Genomic DNA, 23,302 nt, shown 5'->3' with positions numbered 1-23,302 from the left:
TGTGCCGCAAGATTTAATGTGACGGAGAATCTTGAAAATTTTTGAATTTTAGGTGGGATCTAAACAGGGCCTCAATTGTTTGGCTGACTGACAGCAGATATGCAGCTGTTGACCATCAGCATCCAAACATTCCATTCCATGACATTCCTTATATATAGAAAATAACATTCCATGCCATTCTTTCATTCCCGTCCTTCCGGCACTACTCTAGCGCCAGCCAACCAATCACCAGCTGTCGCGCTTTGCCGCAGTCCCTGCCACCCGGCCCCACGCGCCCTCTCCAGTCTCCAGCTGTGCAGTGCGGCCGACCACGAGACGGCCTCGACAGTCGACACGGACTCCCCCACTTCACTGTCCCGTGGTCCCCGTCCAGCTCACCGCCGGCCCCCACTCCACGGCTAATCCCTTCCCATTCACCCACCGGGCCTCCCCTGCACGCGAAAACTAATAACCAATAACCAAAACCAAGGACAGATCAACTCCACCCCCCGCACGCGAATCCAAAATTACTCCGCAAAATCCCGGGGTTTATCACTCAATCGCCGATCGCTAAACCCCGCAAGGAAGGTGGTCACCGAGCGGACGCGCCGATCCAATCCGCGCGGCACTGCGTCGTGTGCGCGTCCCCCCCACCCCACGTCGCCGTCTCGTCGGTGCCGCGTCCTTTTTCTCTCCCCCCCTCCGTCGCCGTCTCGCGCGAGCTCCACCACTTGCTCCCGCGCGAGGTGAGGTGAGCACTGGGTTAGGGCCACTGCCACTGCCACCGCCACCACTACTTGGCTGGGCTGCCTCTGTCTCCTCCCGTCGGCGCGCGAGCCCGGGGGCGATTCGGCGCTGGCACGCGGGTGGGGAAGCCGAGGAATGCGGTGAGTCGGTGGGGGTCCGGCCTTTGTGAACCGTAGAGGCTCGGATTGGTGCGCCATGGACGGCGGCGACGCTGCGGTGAGTGGCAGGCATTTCGGGGATGGGTATTGGGGTTTTCGTCTGCGGTTCGTTTGGGGATTGAGCTGAAGGTGTTTTGTGTTTATTTTTTGTCTGTTTCTTTCTGCGCGTGCGAAGAATTCGGGGAAGCATGTGTCAGGGCAGGTGTGCCAGATCTGTGGCGACGGCGTGGGCACCGCGGCGGACGGGGAGCTCTTCACCGCCTGCAACGTCTGCGGCTTCCCCGTGTGCCGCCCCTGCTACGAGTACGAGCGCAAGGACGGCACCCAGGCGTGCCCGCAGTGCAAGACCAAGTACAAGCGCCACAAGGGTATGCCAACCTCTTTCATTTCCATGCATATTTTAGGTTATTTTAAGTGCAGCAGGTTAGGCTTACTGAAACCAATCAGGTAGTTGCATTTTAATAGCTAGGAGCAGGTGTTAATTCAGTGGCTGGCAAATTTATTCAGATTCTCACCGTAAGCTACCTCTTTCAGTGAATTGTACTCAAATTGTAGTGTTGAGTTGTGTTACATTGCCGCCAAGAGCAGCAAATAAGAGTGGAGTTTGTTGGCTTCAACCACGGCCAAATCTTATTCCTTACTCAGTTGTGTTCTGTTGTTTAGGGAGCCCACCAGTACACGGTGAGGAAAATGAGGATGTGGATGCTGACGATGTGAGTGACTACAACTACCAAGCATCCGGCAACCAGGATCAGAAGCAAAAGATTGCTGAGAGGATGCTCACCTGGCGGACAAACTCACGTGGCAGTGATATTGGCCTGGCTAAGTATGACAGCGGTGAGATTGGGCATGGGAAGTACGACAGTGGTGAGATCCCTCGTGGATATATCCCGTCACTAACTCATAGCCAGGTTGGAGTTGAAACTTTAGACTTTTAAGGTGATTGTGTTAAATATAGTTCAGAAGACAGAACTAATGTTCAGTTCCTTCATATGGATTGTTTTTACAGATCTCAGGAGAGATTCCTGGAGCTTCCCCTGATCATATGATGTCTCCTGTTGGGAACATTGGCAGGCGTGGACATCAATTTCCTTATGTCAATCATTCTCGTATGTTTATCAATCATCAATATCTCATGTTTTGTTGGCTACTGCTGCATCTACTACGATCTAATTTCTGCGTCTTGGTTCGTATCAGCAAACCCATCGAGGGAGTTCTCTGGTAGCCTTGGCAATGTTGCATGGAAAGAGAGAGTGGATGGATGGAAAATGAAGGACAAAGGTGCAATTCCTATGACCAATGGGACAAGCATTGCTCCATCAGAAGGGCGTCGACTTGATGATATTGATGCTTCTACTGATTATAACATGGAAGATGCCTTACTGTAAGTTCGCATATGCTTGTGTATACCTTTAGCCAGCTCCAGTGTACCAATAATTAATGTTTCCTCCTTTATCTGTACTAGTAGTGTTAACAGTAGTTTGCACTTTGGTGTGTTTGGAAATCTAAGACAGTTTGTCAGATCATGCCTTTTGAACAAATTTTATGCAGATCACTGATTCAGAGGAAATACTTATATATTATATTTATATATTATATGAATGCAGATATTGGCTATCGCTATCAAACATGTAAATGCTGACTTTCATGTCACTTTTAGCAATAACCTTTGTGGATCCATATTGCAGGAATGATAAACTCGGCAACCTCTTTCTAGGAAAGTGCCAATTCCTTCATCCAGAATAAAATCCATACAGAATGGTCATTGTGCTACGTTTGGTTGTTCTATGCATATTCCTGCGCTACCGTATCACACATCCTGTAAACAATGCATATCCACTGTGGTTGTTATCCGTCATATGCGAGATTTGGTTTGCTCTGTCCTGGATTTTGGATCAGTTCCCAAAGTGGTCCCCAATCAACCGTGAAACTTACCTTGATAGACTGGCTTTAAGGTGATGTGAAGTATTTACTGCTAACTCAAAACTGTCTTTGTTGTTCCAAGACTGACAATTTCACAATGCTACTTCCATTGTCAGGTACGACCGAGAAGGTGAACCGTCTCAATTAGCTCCTGTTGATATTTTTGTCAGTACTGTGGATCCTATGAAGGAGCCTCCTCTTGTCACTGCAAATACCTGTGCTTTCCATCCTTGCCGTCGACTATCCGGTTGACAAGGTATCTTGCTATGTTTCTGATGATGGAGCTGCTATGCTGACTTTTGATGCGCTCTCTGAAACTTCAGAGTTTGCTAGAAAATGGGTTCCGTTCTGTAAGAAGTACAACATAGAGCCTAGGGCCCCGGAGTGGTACTTTGCTCAGAAAATTGATTACTTGAAAGACAAAGTTCAAACTTCATTTGTGAAAGAACGCCGGGCCATGAAGGTATATTTGATATTTATATATATGTGTGTAGGTTTTGGCAGTTCCTTCTGCTGTATGACGTTAATTTGTATTTTGAAACATACTTGACAGAGAGAATATGAAGAGTTCAAAGTCCGTATCAATGGCCTTGTAGCCAAGGCACAAAAAGTTCCTGAGGAGGGATGGATCATGCAAGATGGTACACCTTGGCCTGGGAACAATACTAGGGACCATCCTGGAATGATTCAGGTTAAGCTCAATTTTTTTTGCCCTAAACTATTTGACCACAACATATATTCCCAGCACAGAATGATTATTGTTGTTTGCACTTTAAACTCAAAATTGTGGTCATTCTCAGGTTTTCCTAGGTCACAGTGGAGGCCTTGACGTTGAAGGCAATGAACTTCCTCGTTTGGTTTATGTGTCTCGTGAAAAACGTCCTGGATTCCAACATCACAAGAAGGCTGGTGCCATGAATGCACTTGTGAGTGGCTAAATACGAACAATTTCAAAATGCATCTTGCTAACTTTAGTTACTTGGATGTAATGGAGGTTGAATGTTTTCTGCAGGTTCGTGTGTCAGCTGTCCTTACTAATGGGCAATACATGTTGAATCTTGACTGTGATCACTACATCAATAATAGCAAGGCTCTCCGAGAAGCTATGTGCTTCCTTATGGACCCAAACCTAGGAAGGAATGTCTGTTATGTCCAATTTCCTCAGAGGTTTGATGGTATTGATAGGAATGACCGATATGCAAACAGGAACACTGTGTTTTTCGATGTAAGCTAGCGTTATCCTTTTAAAGTTTTTTGGGCATCCACTTCCACATTTTCATGAGGCATAAAGAAAACTTGATGAATTAGTGATGCTAATACTTGTTATGTGATGAAGTTTTTGAGAATCCGAGTGCAATGTGCCAGGTAATTATCTGTATTTCTGTTTGCTGCAGATTAACTTGAGAGGTCTTGATGGCATTCAAGGGCCAGTGTATGTGGGAACTGGTTGTGTGTTTAACAGAACGGCCCTATATGGTTATGAGCCTCCAGTCAAAAAGAAAAAACCAGGCTTCTTCTCTTCGCTTTGTGGGGGAAGGAAAAAGATGTCAAAATCTAAGAAGAGGTCGGAAAAGAAGAAGTCACACAGACACGCAGACAGTTCTGTACCAGTATTTAATCTTGAAGATATAGAGGAAGGGATTGAAGGTATCATTGAGTTGTGTGTGTGTGTGTTTTAATTCGAGTAGATGTGCATTCAATATTTCTGATTTTTGTTCACCACGATTCAGCTGCCCATTTACTTGTTTTTATCTGTTGTAAATATAAGGTACCATAGACAAGTAGAGTTACCTTTCTTTTATCCTTGATCTTTTGTCTTGTACTTCACAATCTTCATAGGTTCTCAATTTGATGATGAGAAATCGCTGATTATGTCTCAAATGAGCTTGGAGAAGAGATTTGGCCAGTCCAGTGTTTTTGTAGCCTCTACTCTGATGGAGTATGGCGGTGTTCCACAATCTGCAACTCCAGAGTCTCTTCTGAAAGAAGCTATTCATGTCATCAGCTGTGGCTATGAGGACAAAACTGACTGGGGAACTGAGGTAATTACTCCTGAAGTTATGACTAGTAACATCAGCGTTGCTGATGCTCGTGCTATTACTTGCTACTAGCACACGCAAGGAAATGTTGAGATATGAATTGATGTTTTCTTGTCTGGTTTGCTCATAAAACCTTTGATTTTTGTGATAAATATCTACTTCTGTTGTTGGAAATGATATATTTGTTATTGAATTGATGTTTTCTTGTCTTTAATATGGTGCACCGCAGATCGGATGGATCTATGGTTCTGTTACAGAAGACATTCTCACTGGATTCAAGATGCATGCTCGAGGCTGGCGGTCAATCTACTGCATGCCTAAGCGACCAGCTTTCAAGGGATCTGCTCCTATCAACCTTTCGGATCGTTTGAATCAAGTGCTTCGGTGGGCTCTTGGTTCCATTGAAATTCTTTTCAGCAGGCATTGTCCCATATGGTATGGCTATGGAGGACGGCTTAAATTCCTGGAGAGATTTGCTTATATTAACACAACAATTTATCCGCTCACATCAATCCCACTCCTCCTGTACTGCATACTGCCAGCAGTTTGTCTTCTCACTGGGAAGTTCATCATCCCAAAGGTAAAACACACACATTTATGTACTGTGCAGGCAGAATTGCAAAGAATTGATTCTGACTGCTTTTATTTTTCTTGAATGCAGATTAGTAACCTAGAGAGTGTTTGGTTTATATCACTCTTTATCTCGATCTTTGCCACTGGTATCCTTGAGATGAGGTGGAGTGGTGTTGGCATTGATGAATGGTGGAGGAATGAGCAGTTTTGGGTTATTGGTGGTATTTCTGCTCATTTATTTGCCGTCTTCCAGGGTCTCCTAAAGGTGCTTGCTGGTATTGACACGAGTTTCACTGTCACTTCTAAGGCCACTGATGAAGAAGGTGATTTTGCCGAGCTCTACATGTTCAAGTGGACAACGCTTCTGATCCCACCAACCACTATTCTGATCATCAACCTGGTCGGTGTGGTTGCTGGCACTTCCTATGCGATCAATAGTGGTTACCAGTCATGGGGACCTCTTTTTGGGAAGCTCTTCTTCGCCTTCTGGGTGATTGTCCACTTGTACCCCTTCCTCAAGGGCCTCATGGGGAAGCAGAACCGCACGCCGACCATTGTTGTTGTATGGGCTATCCTCCTTGCATCGATCTTTTCCCTGCTGTGGGTTCGTATCGATCCATTCACCACCAGGGTCACTGGTCCTGATATCGGAAAATGTGGCATCAACTGCTAGAATGAGCTGAATATATTAAAGAGTGGAACTAGCACCCATTGTCTCTTTCTATAGTATGCTAGGAACTTGGTCGGGAGAAGTTAATTACATATGGTGTAATATGTACCTCCGCTAGTGTTTATCCATAAGTTAATATAATATATATAGACTGCCTAGCTTGTCCGAAAGTTTATGAGAGTATCAGCGAACTATGTATGGCCACCAGGTTGATTTAGTGTGTACATTCAAATCTCATGTGCCAATATCAAATACGTTTACCATGAAGCATCAATTATAGCTTTGCTTAAAAGAATTTAGAAGAATGTTGCACACACCAATTAACAAATACAATTACACACCATTTTTTGACTAGTTTGTGTATACCCTCGTATTTACATGCTACAAATTGCTCAAATCCAACCCATCCTAGCTTTTGTCAGTGCAGGGCTGTGGGAGAACTGTCCCGGATTTTCTCCATTTTGCATTCTGGCATGTGCTTTGTGTATTGCCCTTGCCGTGCTGCATTTTTAGGTTGATGTTTTTGCAAGGTAATGTCTTGGCATGGGACATTCTTGCTGCAGTTCATCTTGATGGCATCCTTGGTGGTGGTTGTCCCTCTGATGTTCTTGAAGACGACATTGCTGACCTCGACAGCCGACCCTTGCGCTTCGCATGGCTTGGCCTTGTCGCAGTAGTTCTGGTCGATGATTATTGGGTTCTTAACATCATACATGACCATGTTTTGGAACGTGATATCCTTGGCGTATCCACTTCCTCCCTGGTATGTTTTGATGCGTGCTCCGTTAGTCGTGCCATATAGTTGCACGGAATCTATGGTAATGCCAGAGACTTCAGCTCTTGAGTTGTCATCTCCTAAGCTTCCTATACTGATCCCATGTCCAGGACCACAAACAACTTTGGAGACATGAAGATTATGAGTCCCGTTCTCGATTGACATGCAATCATCCCCTGCGAAATTCAGCGGTGATGAGTTCACCGAAAGCTTGAAGATGCAATAATGGCATATGTTGTATACGATGCGAATAAGTATTCGCATCAAGCTACTTACCTGTCTTGATCTTGCAGTTTGTGACGCGTACATCCTTGCTCCGAGTGATGTGGATGCCGTCGGTGTTAGGGCTCGTGCCAGGCGCTGTGATGGACAACCGCGCCAGTAGCACATTGGTGCAATCCTCGACTGACATGTGGATCTGTTGGCTGTTCACAATTTTCAGATCCTCCACTCTCAGATTGGTGCAGTAGTGGAATGACAAAGCCGTTGGAGCTTCCTTGCAAGGCTGAAGAAAAGAGAAGCCAATTCTGCTAGGTTAGACACTTCCTAGTAAAGCACAAGCTTACAAATATTCAGATAAATAAAACCAAAGGGTCGGCACCACACTTACCAGAGCCTTGTTGATCTTGCACGAGTGTGGCCACCACTTCTCGCCATTGCCATCGATGGCGCCACCGCCATTGACGGTAAGCTTGTTGACGCTTCGGAACACGATCCAGTGCCTCCTGTCCTTGTCGCTCCAGTCCGCCCTGTTCGGCGACGCCACCAGCGTTCCCTTGACCGTGAGAGTAACGCTGGACTTGCACGGGCCCTGGAGAGTGACAAGCTTGAGCAGGTAGTGCCTGCTGTCTGGGACGAGCACGACGGCCGGTCGTGGCGAGGCGCACGCCGCCTTCCACGCCCTGGCCAGCGCCTGCGTGTCGTCGTGGCTCCCATCGCCACGGGCGCCGTAGCGGTCGACGCTGAACACGCTCTGCGACGACGTCGACGCCAGCGACCTGCCCCTGGGAGCGGCGGCGGATCCATTGGCGCGGGGGCTGTGCAAGTGGTTCGTGCCGTCAGCCGTGTCGTCATTGCTCGCTCCTGCAGCCTCAAGAGTGCCGGACATGAAGAGCATCGCGAGGAGAGGCACCATGAACACAAGCTTCACCAGCTTCCTGCTGGATGCCATTGTCAGAGCTACGCACGCGCGCTGTGCAGGTGGTGAGTTGCGGCCTCGACTTTGAACTCTCAAGTGAACAAAGATCACCGAAAAATACAAAGGTCACAACAGAACTGAAGGCGATAGTGCAGCTTGAGCTTTGTATCTGATCGCAGGGGACTTGTTGCTAGGCTTGCTCTGCTTGGTGATGGTGTTGGATTGGATGGTGACTTGGTGAGTAAGCAGCATGCCAACGGCTGTATATATAGGCGCGCGCGCGATGAGGCGGGATGCGTTGCTTGTGAAGAAGAGTTAGGTTGGCAGCAGATACGTGCAGTGGAGTGTGCATGCATGCTTTGCCATGCATACCCCATGGATTCCTGAGATTCTTCAGGCATGGCAAAAGGAGATAAATGTGCCTGAATCGTGTCCACCTGCAGGTATTTCTCACGACGAAAATTCTAACGTTTGTTTGCTTGCCCGCTGCCGTTGATGCGAGTACGTCCGATAGTGCACGTGCACGAGTGTTTGTGTACGTTTGTTCTCAGGACAAGTCAGCATGTCCATCAGATTCTTTGCAGTGCACTCCATGAAAGTTGGAGCATGAGGGCCCCCCACGGCAGTGACAGTTCATAATTCGGTTAGGCATATGTGAGGAACTGAACCATGCTTTATATAATTTCTCGATATGACGATGTCCGGAAGCAACAGGGGCTTATAACGTCCGGAAGCAACATACTAATATTATAGCATTCAACGTGTCGATGATGATGCAATCTGCTGCAAGAGTCAGCACAATCGACGCAAGCAATCGATCATGCATCTGTTTAAAATGTTTCAAACTATGTATTGCAGCACCAATTATCAAATATCTCACTAGCTATTACAAATTGAAGGTCCTAACGAAGCCTCCACATTAATCCTCGTGACAAGGCGCGGTAGAAAAAATAAATTCTTGAAATTCTTATAAAAACCCAGAAATATATAGTCATCAAAATTCAGTAGTACGTCTCTAACCAATATTGACATAACCTTTTTGAATTTACCCACCTGTGCTATTATGATAAATTGCTGATCCTTCCATTATCATAGATAATCTAAGCTAGTGACCCATTAAATTTTAATCTAAATTGCCACTTCTGCCACCATGAAAAATCCCTCAAAATAAGTATATAGGTAGCTCAACTGCTTAGATTTCTTATAACGTTTTACACGGATCGCAACAAAAGTAAAATCCGTTGCCCCTGCTAGCTTGATGTCTTGATGAGCCCCTGCCTGTAGTGCCTACTTTAATTTTCACGTTTGCTGATCTTTGTTGCGCGCGTTTTAATTGAGCAATCGACTATGATCGGGAGAAGTGGAGACGGGTACGTACGTGATGCATATTGCATTGCATGGTGCAGATCGAGGTCGTGTGCTGCCAAACTCCATCGGGTGACTTGCCGGCCGGTTGCCGCGCCCTAGCTGGATCGATAGGCTGGAGGTAGACCGGTCGTTGCATTGCATGCATGGAGAGTACGCTACTTTTCACTTTTCGTGTGCTGGAAGAGACTCGATTAACGCCGCCAAACGAAATGAAGGCCCAAGTACACGTAACATCAGTACAAGCAGGTCTCTGTTTAATTTGGGGCGCGCGGAGGGTGAGGTCACTCTCCAACTCCAAGTCTCCATTATGGATGGCACTAATTAATTTGCTTATTTTATTGCTCCAACTAGTGAGTTATCTGTTGATACATTTTCATGTCTGTCTCCGAGGTGCATAATAAACTGCTAGCTGTGTGTTCGGAATTTCGGCCAAAATTTCGCGATTTTCTATCCTGTATATTGGTGACCTCCGGTAAATATATATACCGTTAATCTCATTTTTTCAGTCAAATGAGATTTGTTCGGATTCTCGAGTTTTTAATCAAAATTCCACAAATTTTAAATATTTTTGGGGGATTCTCAAGATTTTTATTTGTATCGTCTCCTCCGGGATTTGTTCTGAACCGGTAGGCCGAACCCTGACTATCAGTGTCATATGCTTCCAAGTTCTAAGAGCATCTTTAAGAGTTTCCAAAAGTCACTCCTAATCTAGATTTTTTTTTGGCAAGATTAGAAAGAAACTGCTCTCCAACGGCTCCCTATCTCAACTCCCAACCCTTACCGCACTTGGCAAACTAGACCAGATCGCGCCGATGTATAACGCGTGTATGCATCGGCTTGCTTGTGAAGACCGCCAGCAGGGACTGGACATGTTCCGCTGGTCAGTTGATAGGGTATATCTTATTTTTCGCTAAATTGTTTTTTAGTTCACAACACCTCCTAGAAAAATCAAGTATGGATGCCAGCATTGTCTGTAAGTCAGAAACCGAAGGATTAGCGAAAACGCTAGCATATCGGCATAAAGAGAGCACATCAGCTTGGTATTCAGGCAATTTGAGGTGTACAATGCTCTGCTTCGCCCTCCCTAGTCTCTACAATTGATTTAAGGAAAGTAAAATACTTTACCTTGTAATTTGTATGAATAATGATAGCTATGGTTCATTTTAGAGTTTAGATTGTCTTGAATTTGGTTGGGGGTCTCTACAATTTTCCATTTTCATTCACTGGCCACATCACCCACGCATTGCAGGCTACAAATCTGAAGCTATACGTGACCTTACAGGAAATGGATTTACAAGAAAGGGAAATTATTCCTAGAAATACGAACTGTTGCTACTTTGTATAAAAGCATATACATGAAAGTTATATGAATGAACCAATTAACGAATACACAGTTACCAATACAAAGTTACAGGTTTTAACAGGTGTCAGAAAAAACAAGTCAATTGAGAAAAAACGCACACCCCTTCCCCCGAGCGCCCACCCCTCGGCCGACTTGGGGGCGACCCCGTCGTCAGTGCCCCAGCCCCCCCTCCGTGCCTCCCCTCAGGCCGCCGTCGCTGCCCTCGGGCGTGCGGCGGCGGCGGCCCTGAAAAAGGGGCTCGTGTGCACCTCCTCTCCTTCCCCGGCGCTCCTCCTCCTCCACCACCCCTCCACCTTCTTCTCTTGCGAAGCGCGGCGGCAGCCAACCGGATCCGGTCTCCCTGGGGCCTTATCTGTAGTTGCCATGCCCGGATCCGCTTCGGTCGGTGGCCGCCCTGCCGGATCGGGTCTCCACGGGCCGGATCTCCTCGACGGTGCCGGGATGCCCATGCCTAGGGGCTGCCCGACACCGGGGTGCCTGCACCCGCGGGGGTCTGCTGCAGCCTACTGGGTGCTGCCCGTGGTGTCCATCGACAATGGCGGGCGGCAGCTGCACGGCCGGCCGGAGGCCGGATCTGGCCGGTCCATGGCCAGCTTGCTACATGTGGCTACGTTCCTGGCGGTGTGGGCCGTCTCTGGCGCGGCTAGCGAGGCGTAACCAGTGGATCTGGCCGGGCATGCGTCTGGCTGGCTAGCGGGGCTGGATGTTGGCCATGGCCATGGCCGAGCCACCACCTTACGGTGGCCAACGCGCCGGGGACGGGGCCAAGGGACGCCCCCAACGACCGTGGTCGAACAAGCTCATGGGTGTAAATCATGTCCATCTTCTCGCTTCAGGGCGGCGGCGGCGGCGCAACCTGCATCATCCACCTTTCTGAAGGCGTCGTCGAAGGATCATTTCGTCGCGCGGGTCGTTGGGGCTGTGAAAGGTCCTAATATAGCTAGAGGGGGTGAATATCCTATTAAAAATCTACAAGATCACTAAAGCAATTTGATTAGTATGACAAATAACGAATTGCAAACTTGCTCTAGCTCTATAAGGGTTATGTAGGATCTCTGATTAGCCTAGAGGGGGTGGGGGTGAATAGGTCTGTTAAAACAAATACTCAAACTTTCATCAAATTCAACCTGCGGCACTACCGCTCTGTGCCCACGGTGCTGCCGAGCAAGAACAGTGGTACTGCCGCACCTGCAGACAACTTCGTGGAACAATTCAAAAAATGTGAATGAAAACTTGAATCGGATAAATTACTGAGCTTCCTGCAGGTATATGTAACACAGATCAACAGTTAGAAGTGATAGTAACACCACACACAAGTAGATTGGCCACAAACCCTAGAAATCACCTCAACAATAATATGAAATGCAAATGATGTAAATCAAGCATAAGGTGACACGATGATTTATCCCATGGTTCAGCTCGACACTAAGGCTTGCCTAAGTCCACATTGTTGAGGTTAGCCACTAAGGCTTAGGACTTTGCAACTCTTCCTCGTTTTCAAGTCAAGAGACTCAACTCTTGAGATGAGGGGTGAGTTTACTAGCTTCAAGAGATGGTTACAAACCTTCCGGGGCTGCCACATAAGTTGGCAAGCTCCACGAGCGACGCTCTATCTGGTGAGGAGCAAAGCTCCAAGAGTAATAAACATACCCGCCGGCCAAAACATGAACCAAGTGCTCTTTTGAGTTGGGGAATCAAAGGATCTGCTCTCTAATCAAGTTTGAGACCTTTTTTTCTCAAGGATTGATAGGGAAATCAATGTAGAAGCTTGGGAGCTCAAGGTCACCAATGGAGGAGAGAGAGAAGAGCACTCTACTGTGTTCTGGTCGAACTGAACAGGTTGGAAGAAGAGAGAGATGTTAGAGAGGAAGGGGAAAGGTATAAATACCTCCAGCCCCCAACGGTCACTTAAGTCGTGGCAGTGCCGCTCTGCGGTAGTGCCTCTCTTCATATACGGCACTGCCGCACTAGGCAAGACAAGCAAGGGTAAGAGTGAAGTGTTGGCTATCTTGGCCATGAAACAGAGGGTATATGTGTAGGATTGGGCACTTGGTAGCATATGCTGGCTTAAGCATTGTGTCCCCCTTTATAGTACGACTTTTCTGGTACTCAAATTCAAAATATAAAAGAATTTAAACCTCCTTTGAGTTTGAAGCCATCAACATTTGTAATTGGGGGCTCCTCTGTTTCATGTAACATCCTCGAATATAGATTCTCTGCTTGTCATCTCGATAAATCTTATTAGTCCTCTAATTGCGTGGTCATTATCACCAAAACCCATAATTAGGGCTTGATTGCACTTTCAGGTTGCAAGCCACCTATCCAACAATTCTAGTTACTATGATCACTAGGCACACAATTTACTAAGTCACTACTCACTAAGAGCTCTCACACTTGCTACACTAAAGAAATCCACTAGATGAACTTAAACTACAAAGCAAGCTCTCAATTCTAGCTACACTAAAGAGCTTGCTACAACTAGTTTACGGGAATATAAATGAGTGAGTAGGGTGGTTATACCGCCGCGTAGAGGAGTGAATCAATCATAAGATGAATACCAATTCAATCATCAGGAGAATACCAAAGGGCAAGAGACAACCAATTTTTCTCCTGAGGTTCACGTACTTGCCGGCACGCTAGTTCCCGTTGTGTCGAATAACACTTGGTGGTTCGGTAGCTAAGAGGTTGCACGAACCTCATCCACACAATTAGACACCAGCAAGAACCTACCCATAAGTGAGGTAACTCAATGACACTGAGCAATCCACTAGAGTTACCTTTTGACTCTCCGCCGTAGGAAGGCACAAGACCCCTCACAATCATCGAGAGATGGTCATGAACAATCACCAACTTGTGCCAATCCCCCTATGCTGCTCCAAGCCATCTAGGTAGCGGCAACTACCAAGAGAAACAAGAAATCCACTAGCCACAATAATCTCCAAGTGCCACTAGATGCAATCACTCAAGTAAATGCACTTGAAATCACTCCCAATCTCACTATTATGATGAATCGATGATGGAGATGAGTGGAAGGTGTTTGCTTAGGCTCACAAGGATGTTAGAAATGTCAAAGTGCCAAGAGAGTGAGCCCCAAGCTGGTACCTTTCTATTTATAGAGCCCCAAGACTCAAAGATCCGTTGGGCACTCTCAGGCTGACCGACGCACTGACCGAACGCGCCCTTGCGTCCGATCGGCCAGCGTTCGGTCACACTGATGGCTGCCACGTGTCTCCATTTAAACTTCAGCCATCGGATGCCAACGATCACTTAATGTTCAACATGGTAGTCAAACAATCGACCGGACAGCGCCGCTTCAACGCACCTGACGTAGAGCCACGTTGTGTCCGTTCGATTTAGTAAGAGTCCAGAGACATTTTTTCGTTGACCGGACGCGTCAGGTCATGAGTGACCAGACATGCCTGGGAGTCCGGTCAGCTCCCCGCATCTTTGCTTGTGAAAAATCTATCGACGTCAGTGTACGTCAGCCATGACCTAACGCAGCCCCTGCGCGTCCGGTCGCATGCTAACCTCTGCGTCCGCTCGCCTGAAGAAGTGATCGAACACGCCGGTTCAGGGCCTAGAGCCAGCGTCCAGTCCTTCAGCTCGCCCTCGGCCAGACAGCGCTTCTTCGCTATAATTGACCAGACACGCCCGGGGTGAGTCCGGTCACCCTCGCGGCCAGCGGCCAGTCGTGGACTGTCTCCTCCTTTTCTTTTTCTAAGTCCGCAACCGCTTCACCCTTGCTTCCAACTTGTTAACCACAAAGTGTAGAACTAGTGTGCACGAGTGTTAGCATTTTTCAAAGCATTTTACAAGGGTCAAGGTTAGCACACTAGGTTCCTAAATGCATATACAAGAATCATGGCACCTAGTGGCACTCGATAAACCATTTAGCCAAATATTTCCCCGTCTTTATAGTATGGCTATCGATCCTAAGTCACTTACACCCTTTATGGTGTCTTGAGTGCAAAACAAAAACCTATCTTATACCTTTGTCTTGATCTTCTCAGTTTTTGTTTTTTCTCTTTCTTCTTTTCCTAAGTTAGAGCTTGATCATCATCAACACTTGTCCATCTTCATCTCCATGGACCTCACCTTGCTCACTCACTTGGATTGCACCAACCTAGCTCATATCACCACTCATGACAAAGGTTAGTGCTAGGTTCTCATCAATTATACAAAACCAAACTAGGGCTTTCAATCTTCCCCTTTTTGGTAATTGATGACAACCTATTTACAAAGATATTCAATGAAATTTTCTTGGATTCATGTTGCTTGCCCAAGCATATTACCATGTGTAAAGATTATGGACAAGTTTTATCAACCTAAATTGGTAGTATTAGCTTCCCCTACATCTGTGCTAAGAGTTTGGATTTGAAAAGCTTGCACATATGCATGGATTGGAAATTTGGGAGAGTAATAGCTACCAAATGATGCTAAGGTGTAAAGAATGGACCTTTAAAGCGTGATACCAATCAGAGTTGCCAATATACACCATCCTTAGCACCAGTTAGTAACTAGACATTCACAAAAAACTAGAAAACCCCAGTGAGATCAACATTATATGAAAGGGTCTAGTTTTTACATGGTGAGCACAAGTCTAGTTACTCTTCCTATGCATGCTAGTTTTCATTTCATCAATCATTTTCTACAATCTAGCATACATCACACAAGCATGGAAAGGGAATTTAAAAACTTGTGCCATACAAGCAAACATATGTAATGTACATACAAGTTTATGAGCTTGCTCCCCCTACTTGTGTGCTTCAAATTTTAATTGATCCCCTTATAATGTCATATTTCATTTGTTTGCTCCCCCTATCTTACTATCTTTGTGAATTCTCTCTCCCCTTTATTAACAATTAACACAAAAGGTGAGCTCAAATTTTAGATAGGTTGGGGTGAAACCATGTGAAGTGAGGATCATTTTTCCAATTTGGTTCAATCTAGATTACTTGCAAAAGATATTTAACTCGGTTTGATCCAAGGGCAAGCTTCTTCAGTCCTTCAAATAAGGGTTATCATGCACCATGTTGAGTTAAATACTTATAGCTCATTCTCTAGATTAAACACTAGGTTCACAAGCCCACAAACATGTCATATGCTACCACTAGATCATTTTCAAGCATACAAACAATAGTGGTACCATACAAGCATTAAATTCATTTGATTTCCATGAATGAGCCTAAGATATGATATGAATGACTAGATGCACTAAACAAGTCCTTAGCAAAGGATGAACGACATGACAATCAATTTTACCTTGCTTTACTCGAAGGAGAGGCATGTCATATAGTGGAGGTGCATCAACACATATTTGAGAAGTCAAGTATGTTCAATTCATTCTTAGCTTGCAAAACCTCTTCTAATCAAGTGGCTTGGTGAAGATATCGACAAGTTGATCATCGGTGTCCCACACTCTCAATGCAAATGTTCCCTTTTTGTTGGTGATCTCTAATGAAATAGGTGGTAGACATCAATGTGCTTTGTTCTTGCATGTTGAACTGGATTGTTGGTGAGCTTGATAGCACTCTCATTGTCACATAGCAATTAGCACTTGTTTGAATTTGATTCCAAAGTCACTCAAAGTAGCCTTCATCCAAAGTAATTGAGCACACCAACTACCAGCCGAAATGTACTCCGCTTCGACGGTTGAAAGTGCTACACTATTTTGCTTCTTTGATGACCAAGACTACAAGTGATCTTCCCAATAGTTGACATGTATCCGATCCATTCACCACCAGGGTCACTGGTCCTGATATCGGAAAATGTGGCATCAACTGCTAGAATGAGCTGAATATATTAAAGAGTGGAACTAGCACCCATTGTCTCTTTCTATAGTATGCTAGGAACTTGGTCGGGAGAAGTTAATTACATATGGTGTAATATGTACCTCCGCTAGTGTTTATCCATAAGTTAATATAATATATATAGACTGCCTAGCTTGTCCGAAAGTTTATGAGAGTATCAGCGAATTATGTATGGCCACCAGGTTGATTTAGTGTGTACATTCAAATCTCATTCTCCCAATATCAAATGCGTTTACCATGAAGCATCAATTATAGCTTTGCTTAAAAGAATTTAGAAGAATGTTGCACAAACCAATTAACAAATACAATTACACACCATTTTTTGACTAGTTTGTGTATACCCTCGTATTTACATGCTACAAATTGCTCAAATCCAACCCATCCTAGCTTTTGTCAGTGCAGGGCTGTGGGAGAACTGTCCCGGATTTTCTCCATTTTGCATTCTGGCATGTGCTTTGTGTATTGCCCTTGCCGTGCTGCATTTTTAGGTTGATGTTTTGCAAGGTAATGTCTTGGCATGGGACATTCTTGCTGCAGTTCATCTTGATGGCATCCTTGGTGGTGGTTGTCCCTCTGATGTTCTTGAAGACGACATTGCTGACCTCGACAGCCGACCCTTGCGCTTCGCATGGCTTGGCCTTGTCGCAGTAGTTCTGGTCGATGATTATTGGGTTCTTAACATCATACATGACCATGTTTTGGAACGTGATATCCTTGGCGTATCCACTTCCTCCCTGGTATGTTTTGATGCGTGCTCCGTTAGTCGTGTCATATAGTTGCACGGAATCTATGGTAATGCCAGAGACTTCAGCTCTTGAGTTGTCATCTCCTAAGCTTCCTATACTGATCCCATGTCCAGGACCACAAACAACTTTGGAGACATGAAGATTATGAGTCCCGTTCTCGATTGACATGCAATCATCCCCTGCGAAATTCAGCGGTGATGAGTTCACCGAAAGCTTGAAGATGCAATAGTGGCATATGTTGTATACGATACGAATAAGTATTCGCATCAAGCTACTTACCTGTCTTGATCTTGCAGTTTGTGACGCGTACATCCTTGCTCCGAGTGATGTGGATGCCGTCGGTGTTAGGGCTCGTGCCAGGCGCTGTGATGGACAACCGCGCCAGTAGCACATTGGTGCAATCCTCGACTGACATGTGGATCTGTTGGCTGTTCACAATTTTCAGATCCTCCACTCTCAGATTGGTGCAGTAGTGGAATGACAAAGCCGTTGGAGCTTCCTTGCAAGGCTGAAGAAAAGAGAAGCCAATTCTGCTAGGTTAGACACTTCCTAGTAAAGCACAAGCTTACAAATATTCAGATAAATAAGGGTCTGTTTGGTTTCCATAAGTCAGGTGACTGAAAATCAGTGACTTATAAGTTATGCCTGTTTGGTTGTAGATGACTTATAAGCTCATTAAAGGTGTGGGCCCCACGTGGAAAAGGATAACTTATAAGTTTTAAGCAGGGGTGGACCAACTTAAAACTTATAAGCAGGGGTGACTTATAAGTTGGTGGTGTTTGACAAAATAAGTCACTTATTTTACTTTTTAACTTATAAGTAGTTGACTTATTTGGAACCAAATAGGCCCTAAACCAAAGGGTCGGCACCACACTTACCAGAGCCTTGTTGATCTTGCACGAGTGTGGCCACCACTTCTCGCCATTGCCATCGATGGCGCCACCGCCATTGACGGTAAGCTTGTTGACGCTTCGGAACACGATCCAGTGCCTCCTGTCCTTGTCGCTCCAGTCCGCCCTGTTCGGCGACGCCACCAGCGTTCCCTTGACCGTGAGAGTAACGCTGGACTTGCACGGGCCCTGGAGAGTGACAAGTTTGAGCAGGTAGTGCCTGCTGTCTGGGACGAGCACGACGGCCGGTCGCGGCGAGGCGCACGCCGCCTTCCACGCCCTGGCCAGCGCCTGCGTGTCGTCGTGGCTCCCATCGCCACGGGCGCCGTAGCGGTCGACGCTGAACACGCTCTGCGACGACGGCGACGCCAGCGACCTGCCCCTGGGAGCGGCGGCGGATCCATTGGCGCGAGGGCTGTGCAAGTGGTTCGTGCCGTCAGCCGTGTCGTCATTGTTCGCTCCTGCAGCCTCAAGAGTGCCGGACATGAAGAGCATCGCGAGGAGAGGCACCATGAACACAAGCTTCACCAGCTTCCTGCTGGATGCCATTGTCAGAGCTACGCACGCGCGCTGTCTTGCGGCCTCGACTTTGAACTCTCAAGTGAACAAAGATCACCGAAAAAATACAAAGATCACAGGGAACTTGTTGCTAGGCTTGCTCTGCTTGGTGATGGTGTTGGATTGGATGGTGACTTGGTGAGTAAGCAGCATGCCAACGACCGTATATATAGGCGCGCGCGATGAGGCGGGATGCGTTGCTTGTGAAGAAGAGTTAGGTTGGCAGCAGATATGTGCAGTGGAGTGTGCATGCATGCTTTGCCATGCATACCCCCATGCAGGCCCCATGGATTCCTGAGATTCTTCAGGCATGGCAAAGGGAGATAAATGTGCCTGAATCATGTCCACCTGCAGGTATTTCTCACGACGAAAATTCTAACGTTTGTTTGCTTGCCCGCTGCCGTTGATGCGAGTACGTCCGATAGTGCACGTGCACGAGTGTTTGTGTACGTTTGTTCTCAGGACAAGTCAGCATGTCCATCAGATTCTTTGCAGTGCACTCCATGAAAGTTGGAGCATGAGGGCCCCCCACGGCAGTGACAGTTCATAATTCGGTTAGGCGTATGTGAGGAACTGAACCATGCTTTATATAATTTCCCGGTATGACGATGTCCGGAAGCAACAGGGGCTTATAACGTCCGGAAGCAACATATACTAATATTATAGCATTCAACGTGTCGATGATGATGCAATCTGCTACTATAAGCACTTCATAAGCCAGCCGGTTCAGTAGTGCAAGAGTCAGCACAATCGACGCAAGCAATCGATCATGCATCTGTTTACAATGTTTCAAACTATGTATTGCAGCACCAATTATATAATATCTCACTAGCTATTACAAATTGAAGGTCCTAACGAAGCCTCCACATTAATCCTCGTTACAAGGCGCGGTAGAAAAAATAAATTCTTGAAATTCTTATAAAAACCCAGAAATATATAGTCATCACAATTCAGTAGTACGTCTCTAACCAATATTGACATAACCTTTTTGAATTTACCCACCTGTGCTATTATGGTAAATTGCTGATCCTTCCATTATCATAGATAATCTAAGCTAGTGACCCATTAAATTTTAATCTAAATTGCCACTTCTGCCACCATGAAAAATCCCTCAAAATAAGTATATAGGTAGCTCAACTGCTTAGATTTCTTATAACGTTTTACACGGATCGCAACAAAAGTAAAATCCGTTGCCCCTGCTAGCTTGATGTCTTGATGAGCCCCTGCCTGTAGTGCCTACCTTAATTTTCACGTTTGCTGATCTTTGTTGCGCGCGTTTTAATTGAGCAATCGACTATGATCGAGAGAAGTGGAGACGGGTACGTACGTGATGCATAGTGCATTGCATGGTTCAGATCGAGGTCGTGTGCTGCCAAACTCCATCGGGTGACTTGCCGGCCCAAGCCTTGCCGGCCGGTTGCCGCGCGCCCTAGCTGGATCGATAGGCTGGAGGTAGACCGGTCGTTGCATTGCATGCATGGAGAGTACGCTACTTTTCACTTTTCGTGTGCTGGAAGAGAATCGATTAACGCCGCCAAACGAAATGAAGGCCCAAGTACACGTAACATCAGGACAAGCAGGTCTCTGTTTAATTTGGGGCGCGCGGAGGGTGAGGTCACTCTCCAACTCCAAGTCTCCATTATGGATGGCACTAATTAATTTGCTTATTTTATTGCTCCAACTAGTGAGTTATCTGTTGATACATTTTCATGTCTGTCTCCGAGGTGCATAATAAACTGCTAGCTGTGTGTTCGGAATTTCAGGCCAAAATTTCGCGATTTTCTATCCTATATATTGGTGACCTCAGGTAAATATATATACCAGTTAATCTCATTTTTTCAGTCAAATGAGATTTGTTCAGATTCTCGAGTTTTTAATCAAAATTCCACAAATTTTAAATATTTTTTGGGGATTCTCAAGATTTTTATTTGTATCGTCTCCTCCGGGATTTGTTCTGAACCGGTAGGCCGAACCCTGACTATCAGTGTCATATGCTTCCAAGTTCTAAGAGCATCTTTAAGAGTTTCCAAAAGTCACTCCTAATCTAGATTTTTTTTGGCAAGATTAGAAAGAAACTGCTCTCCAACGGCTCCCTATCTCAACTCCCAACCCTTACCGCACTTGGCAAACTAGACCAGATCGCGCCGATGTATAACGCGTGTATGCATCGGCTTGCTTGTGAAGACCGCCAGCAGGGACTGGACATGTTCCGCTGGTCAGTTGATAGGGTATATCTTATTTTTCGCTAAATTGTTTTTTAGTTCACAACACCTCCTAGAAAAATCAAGTATGGATGCCAGCATTTTCTGTAAGTCAGAAACCGAAGGATTAGTGAAAACGCTAGCATATCGGCATAAAGAGAGCACATCAGCTTGGTATTCAGGCAATTTGAGGTGTACAATGCTCTGCTTCGCCCTCCCTAGTCTCTACAATTGATTTAAGGAAAGTAAAATACTTTACCTTGTAATTTGTATGAATAATGATAGCTATGGTTCATTTTAGAGTTTAGATTGTCTTGAATTTGGTTGGGGGTCTCTACAATTTTCCATTTTCATTCACTGGCCACATCACCCACGCATTGCAGGCTACAAATCTGAAGCTATACGTGACCTTACAGGAAATGGATTTACAAGAAAGGGAAATTATTCCTAGAAATACGAACTGTTGCTACTTTGTATAAAAGAATATACATGAAAGTTATATGAATGAACCCATTAACGAATACACAGTTACCAATACAAAGTTACAGGTTTTCACAGGTGTCAGGAAAAAACAAGTCAATTGAGAAAAAACGCACACCCCTTCCCCCGAGCGCCCACCCCTCGGCCGACTCGGGGCGACCCCGTCGTCAGTGCCCCAGCCCCCCCTCCGTGCCTCCCCTCAGGCCGCCGTCGCTGCCCTCGGGCGTGCGGCGGCCCCGAAAAAAGGGGCTCGTGTGCACCTCCTCTCCTTCCCCGGCGCTCCTCCTCCTCCACCACCCCTCCACCTTCTTCTCTTGCGAAGCGCGGCGGCAGCCAACCGGATCTGGTCTCCCTGGGGCCTGATCTATAGTTGCCATGCCCGGATCCGCTTCGGTCGGTGGCCGCCCTGCCGGATCGGGTCTCCACGGGCCGGATCTCCTCGACGGTGCCGGGATGCCCGTGCCTAGGGGCGGCGGCTGCCCGACACCGGGGTGCCTGCACCCGCGGGGGTCTGCTGCGGCCTACTGGGTGCTGCCCGTGGTGTCCATCGACAATGGCGGGCGGCAGCTGCACGGCCGGCTGGAGGCTGGATCTGGCCGGTCCATGGCCAGCTTGCTGCATGTGGCTACGTTCCTGGCGGTGTGGGCCGTCTCTGGCGCGGCTAGCGAGGCGTAACCAGTGGATCTGGCCGGGCATGGCTAGCTAGCGGGGCTGACTGCTGGCCATGGCCATGGCCGAGCCACCACCTTACGGTGGCTAGCGCCCCGGGGGCCGGTGGCCGGGGCCAAGGGACGCCCCCAGTGACCGTGGTCAAACAAGCTCCTAGGTGTAAACCTTGCCCAGCTTGTCGCTTCGGGCCGACGACAATGGCGCAGCCTGCGTCATCCACCTTCCTGAAGCCGTCGTCGAAGAATCAGTTCATCGCGTGGGTCGTTGGGGCCATGAAAGGTCCTAATATGGCTAGAGGGGGGTGAATATCCTATTAAAAATCTACAAGATCACTAGAGCAATTTGATTAGTATCATAAATAGCGAATTGCAAACTTGCTCTAGCTCTACAAGGGTTGTGTAAGATCTCTAGTTAACCTCGAGGGGGGGTGAATAGGCCTGTTAAAACAAACACTCAAACTTTCATCAAATTCAACCTGCGGCACTGTCGCTCTACGGCACTGCTGAGCCAGAATAGTGGCACTGCCGCACCTGCAGACAACTTCGTGGCACAATTCAAAAACTGTGAATGGAAACTTGAATCAGATAAATTACTGAGCTTCCTGCAGGTATATATAACACAGATCAACAGCTAAAAGTGATAGGAACACCACACACAAGTAGATCGGCCACAAACCCTAAAAATCACCTCAACAACAATATGAAATGCAAATGATGTAAATCAAGCATAAGGTGATACGATGATTTATCCCGTAGTTCAGCTCGCCATCAAGGCTTGCCTAAGTCCACGTTGTTGAGGTTAGCCACTAAGGCTTAGAGCTTTGTAACTCTTCCTCATTCTCAAGTCAATAGACTCAACTCTTGCGATGAGGGGTGAGTTTACTAGCTTCAAGAGATGGTTACAAACCTTCCAGGGCTGCCACACAAGTTGACAAGCTCCACGGGCGATGCTCTAGCGGGCTAGGAGCAAAGCTCTAGGAGTAATAAACACAACCGTTGGCCAAAACGTGAACCAAATGCTCTTTTGAGTTGGGGAATCAAAGGATCTGCTCTCTAATCGAGTTTGGGACCTTTTTTCTCAAGAATTGATGAGGAAATCAATGTAGAAGCTTGGTAGCTCAAGGTCACAAATGGAGAGAGGAGAGAAGAGCACTTTGCTATATTCTGGTCAAACTGAACGGGTTGGAAGATGAGAGATACGTTGGGGAGGAAGGGG

The 23,302-nt window shown here is 46.5% G+C and overlaps 1 protein-coding gene and 2 pseudogenes across 1 annotated transcript; 1 reads left to right on the top strand and 2 right to left on the bottom strand.

The window, feature by feature from the left end:
• The first annotated feature begins 440 nt into the window (after nucleotides 1-440).
• On the top strand, nucleotides 441-6,341 carry LOC136483626 (probable cellulose synthase A catalytic subunit 2 [UDP-forming]; annotated as a pseudogene).
• Nucleotides 6,342-6,497: 156 nt separating this feature from the next.
• On the bottom strand, nucleotides 6,498-8,210 carry LOC136479291 (polygalacturonase ADPG2-like; annotated as a pseudogene).
• An 8,681-nt stretch (nucleotides 8,211-16,891) lies between these two features.
• Nucleotides 16,892-18,728, bottom strand: LOC136479281 (polygalacturonase ADPG1-like). The gene is made up of 3 exons (XM_066477204.1): nucleotides 18,168-18,728; nucleotides 17,569-17,797; nucleotides 16,892-17,468 (listed from the first exon to the last, which is right to left on the bottom strand). The coding sequence occupies exons 1-3, from the start codon at nucleotides 18,726-18,728 to the stop codon at nucleotides 16,927-16,929; spliced, it is 1,332 nt and encodes a 443-aa protein (XP_066333301.1). The 3' UTR covers nucleotides 16,892-16,926.
• Between the last annotated feature and the right edge of the window lie 4,574 nt (nucleotides 18,729-23,302).

The sequence above is a fragment of the Miscanthus floridulus genome, chromosome 1 (genome assembly GCF_019320115.1).
Source record: "Miscanthus floridulus cultivar M001 chromosome 1, ASM1932011v1, whole genome shotgun sequence".
NCBI lineage: Eukaryota > Viridiplantae > Streptophyta > Magnoliopsida > Poales > Poaceae > Miscanthus > Miscanthus floridulus.
This window is presented reverse-complemented; position numbering and strand designations above follow the sequence as displayed.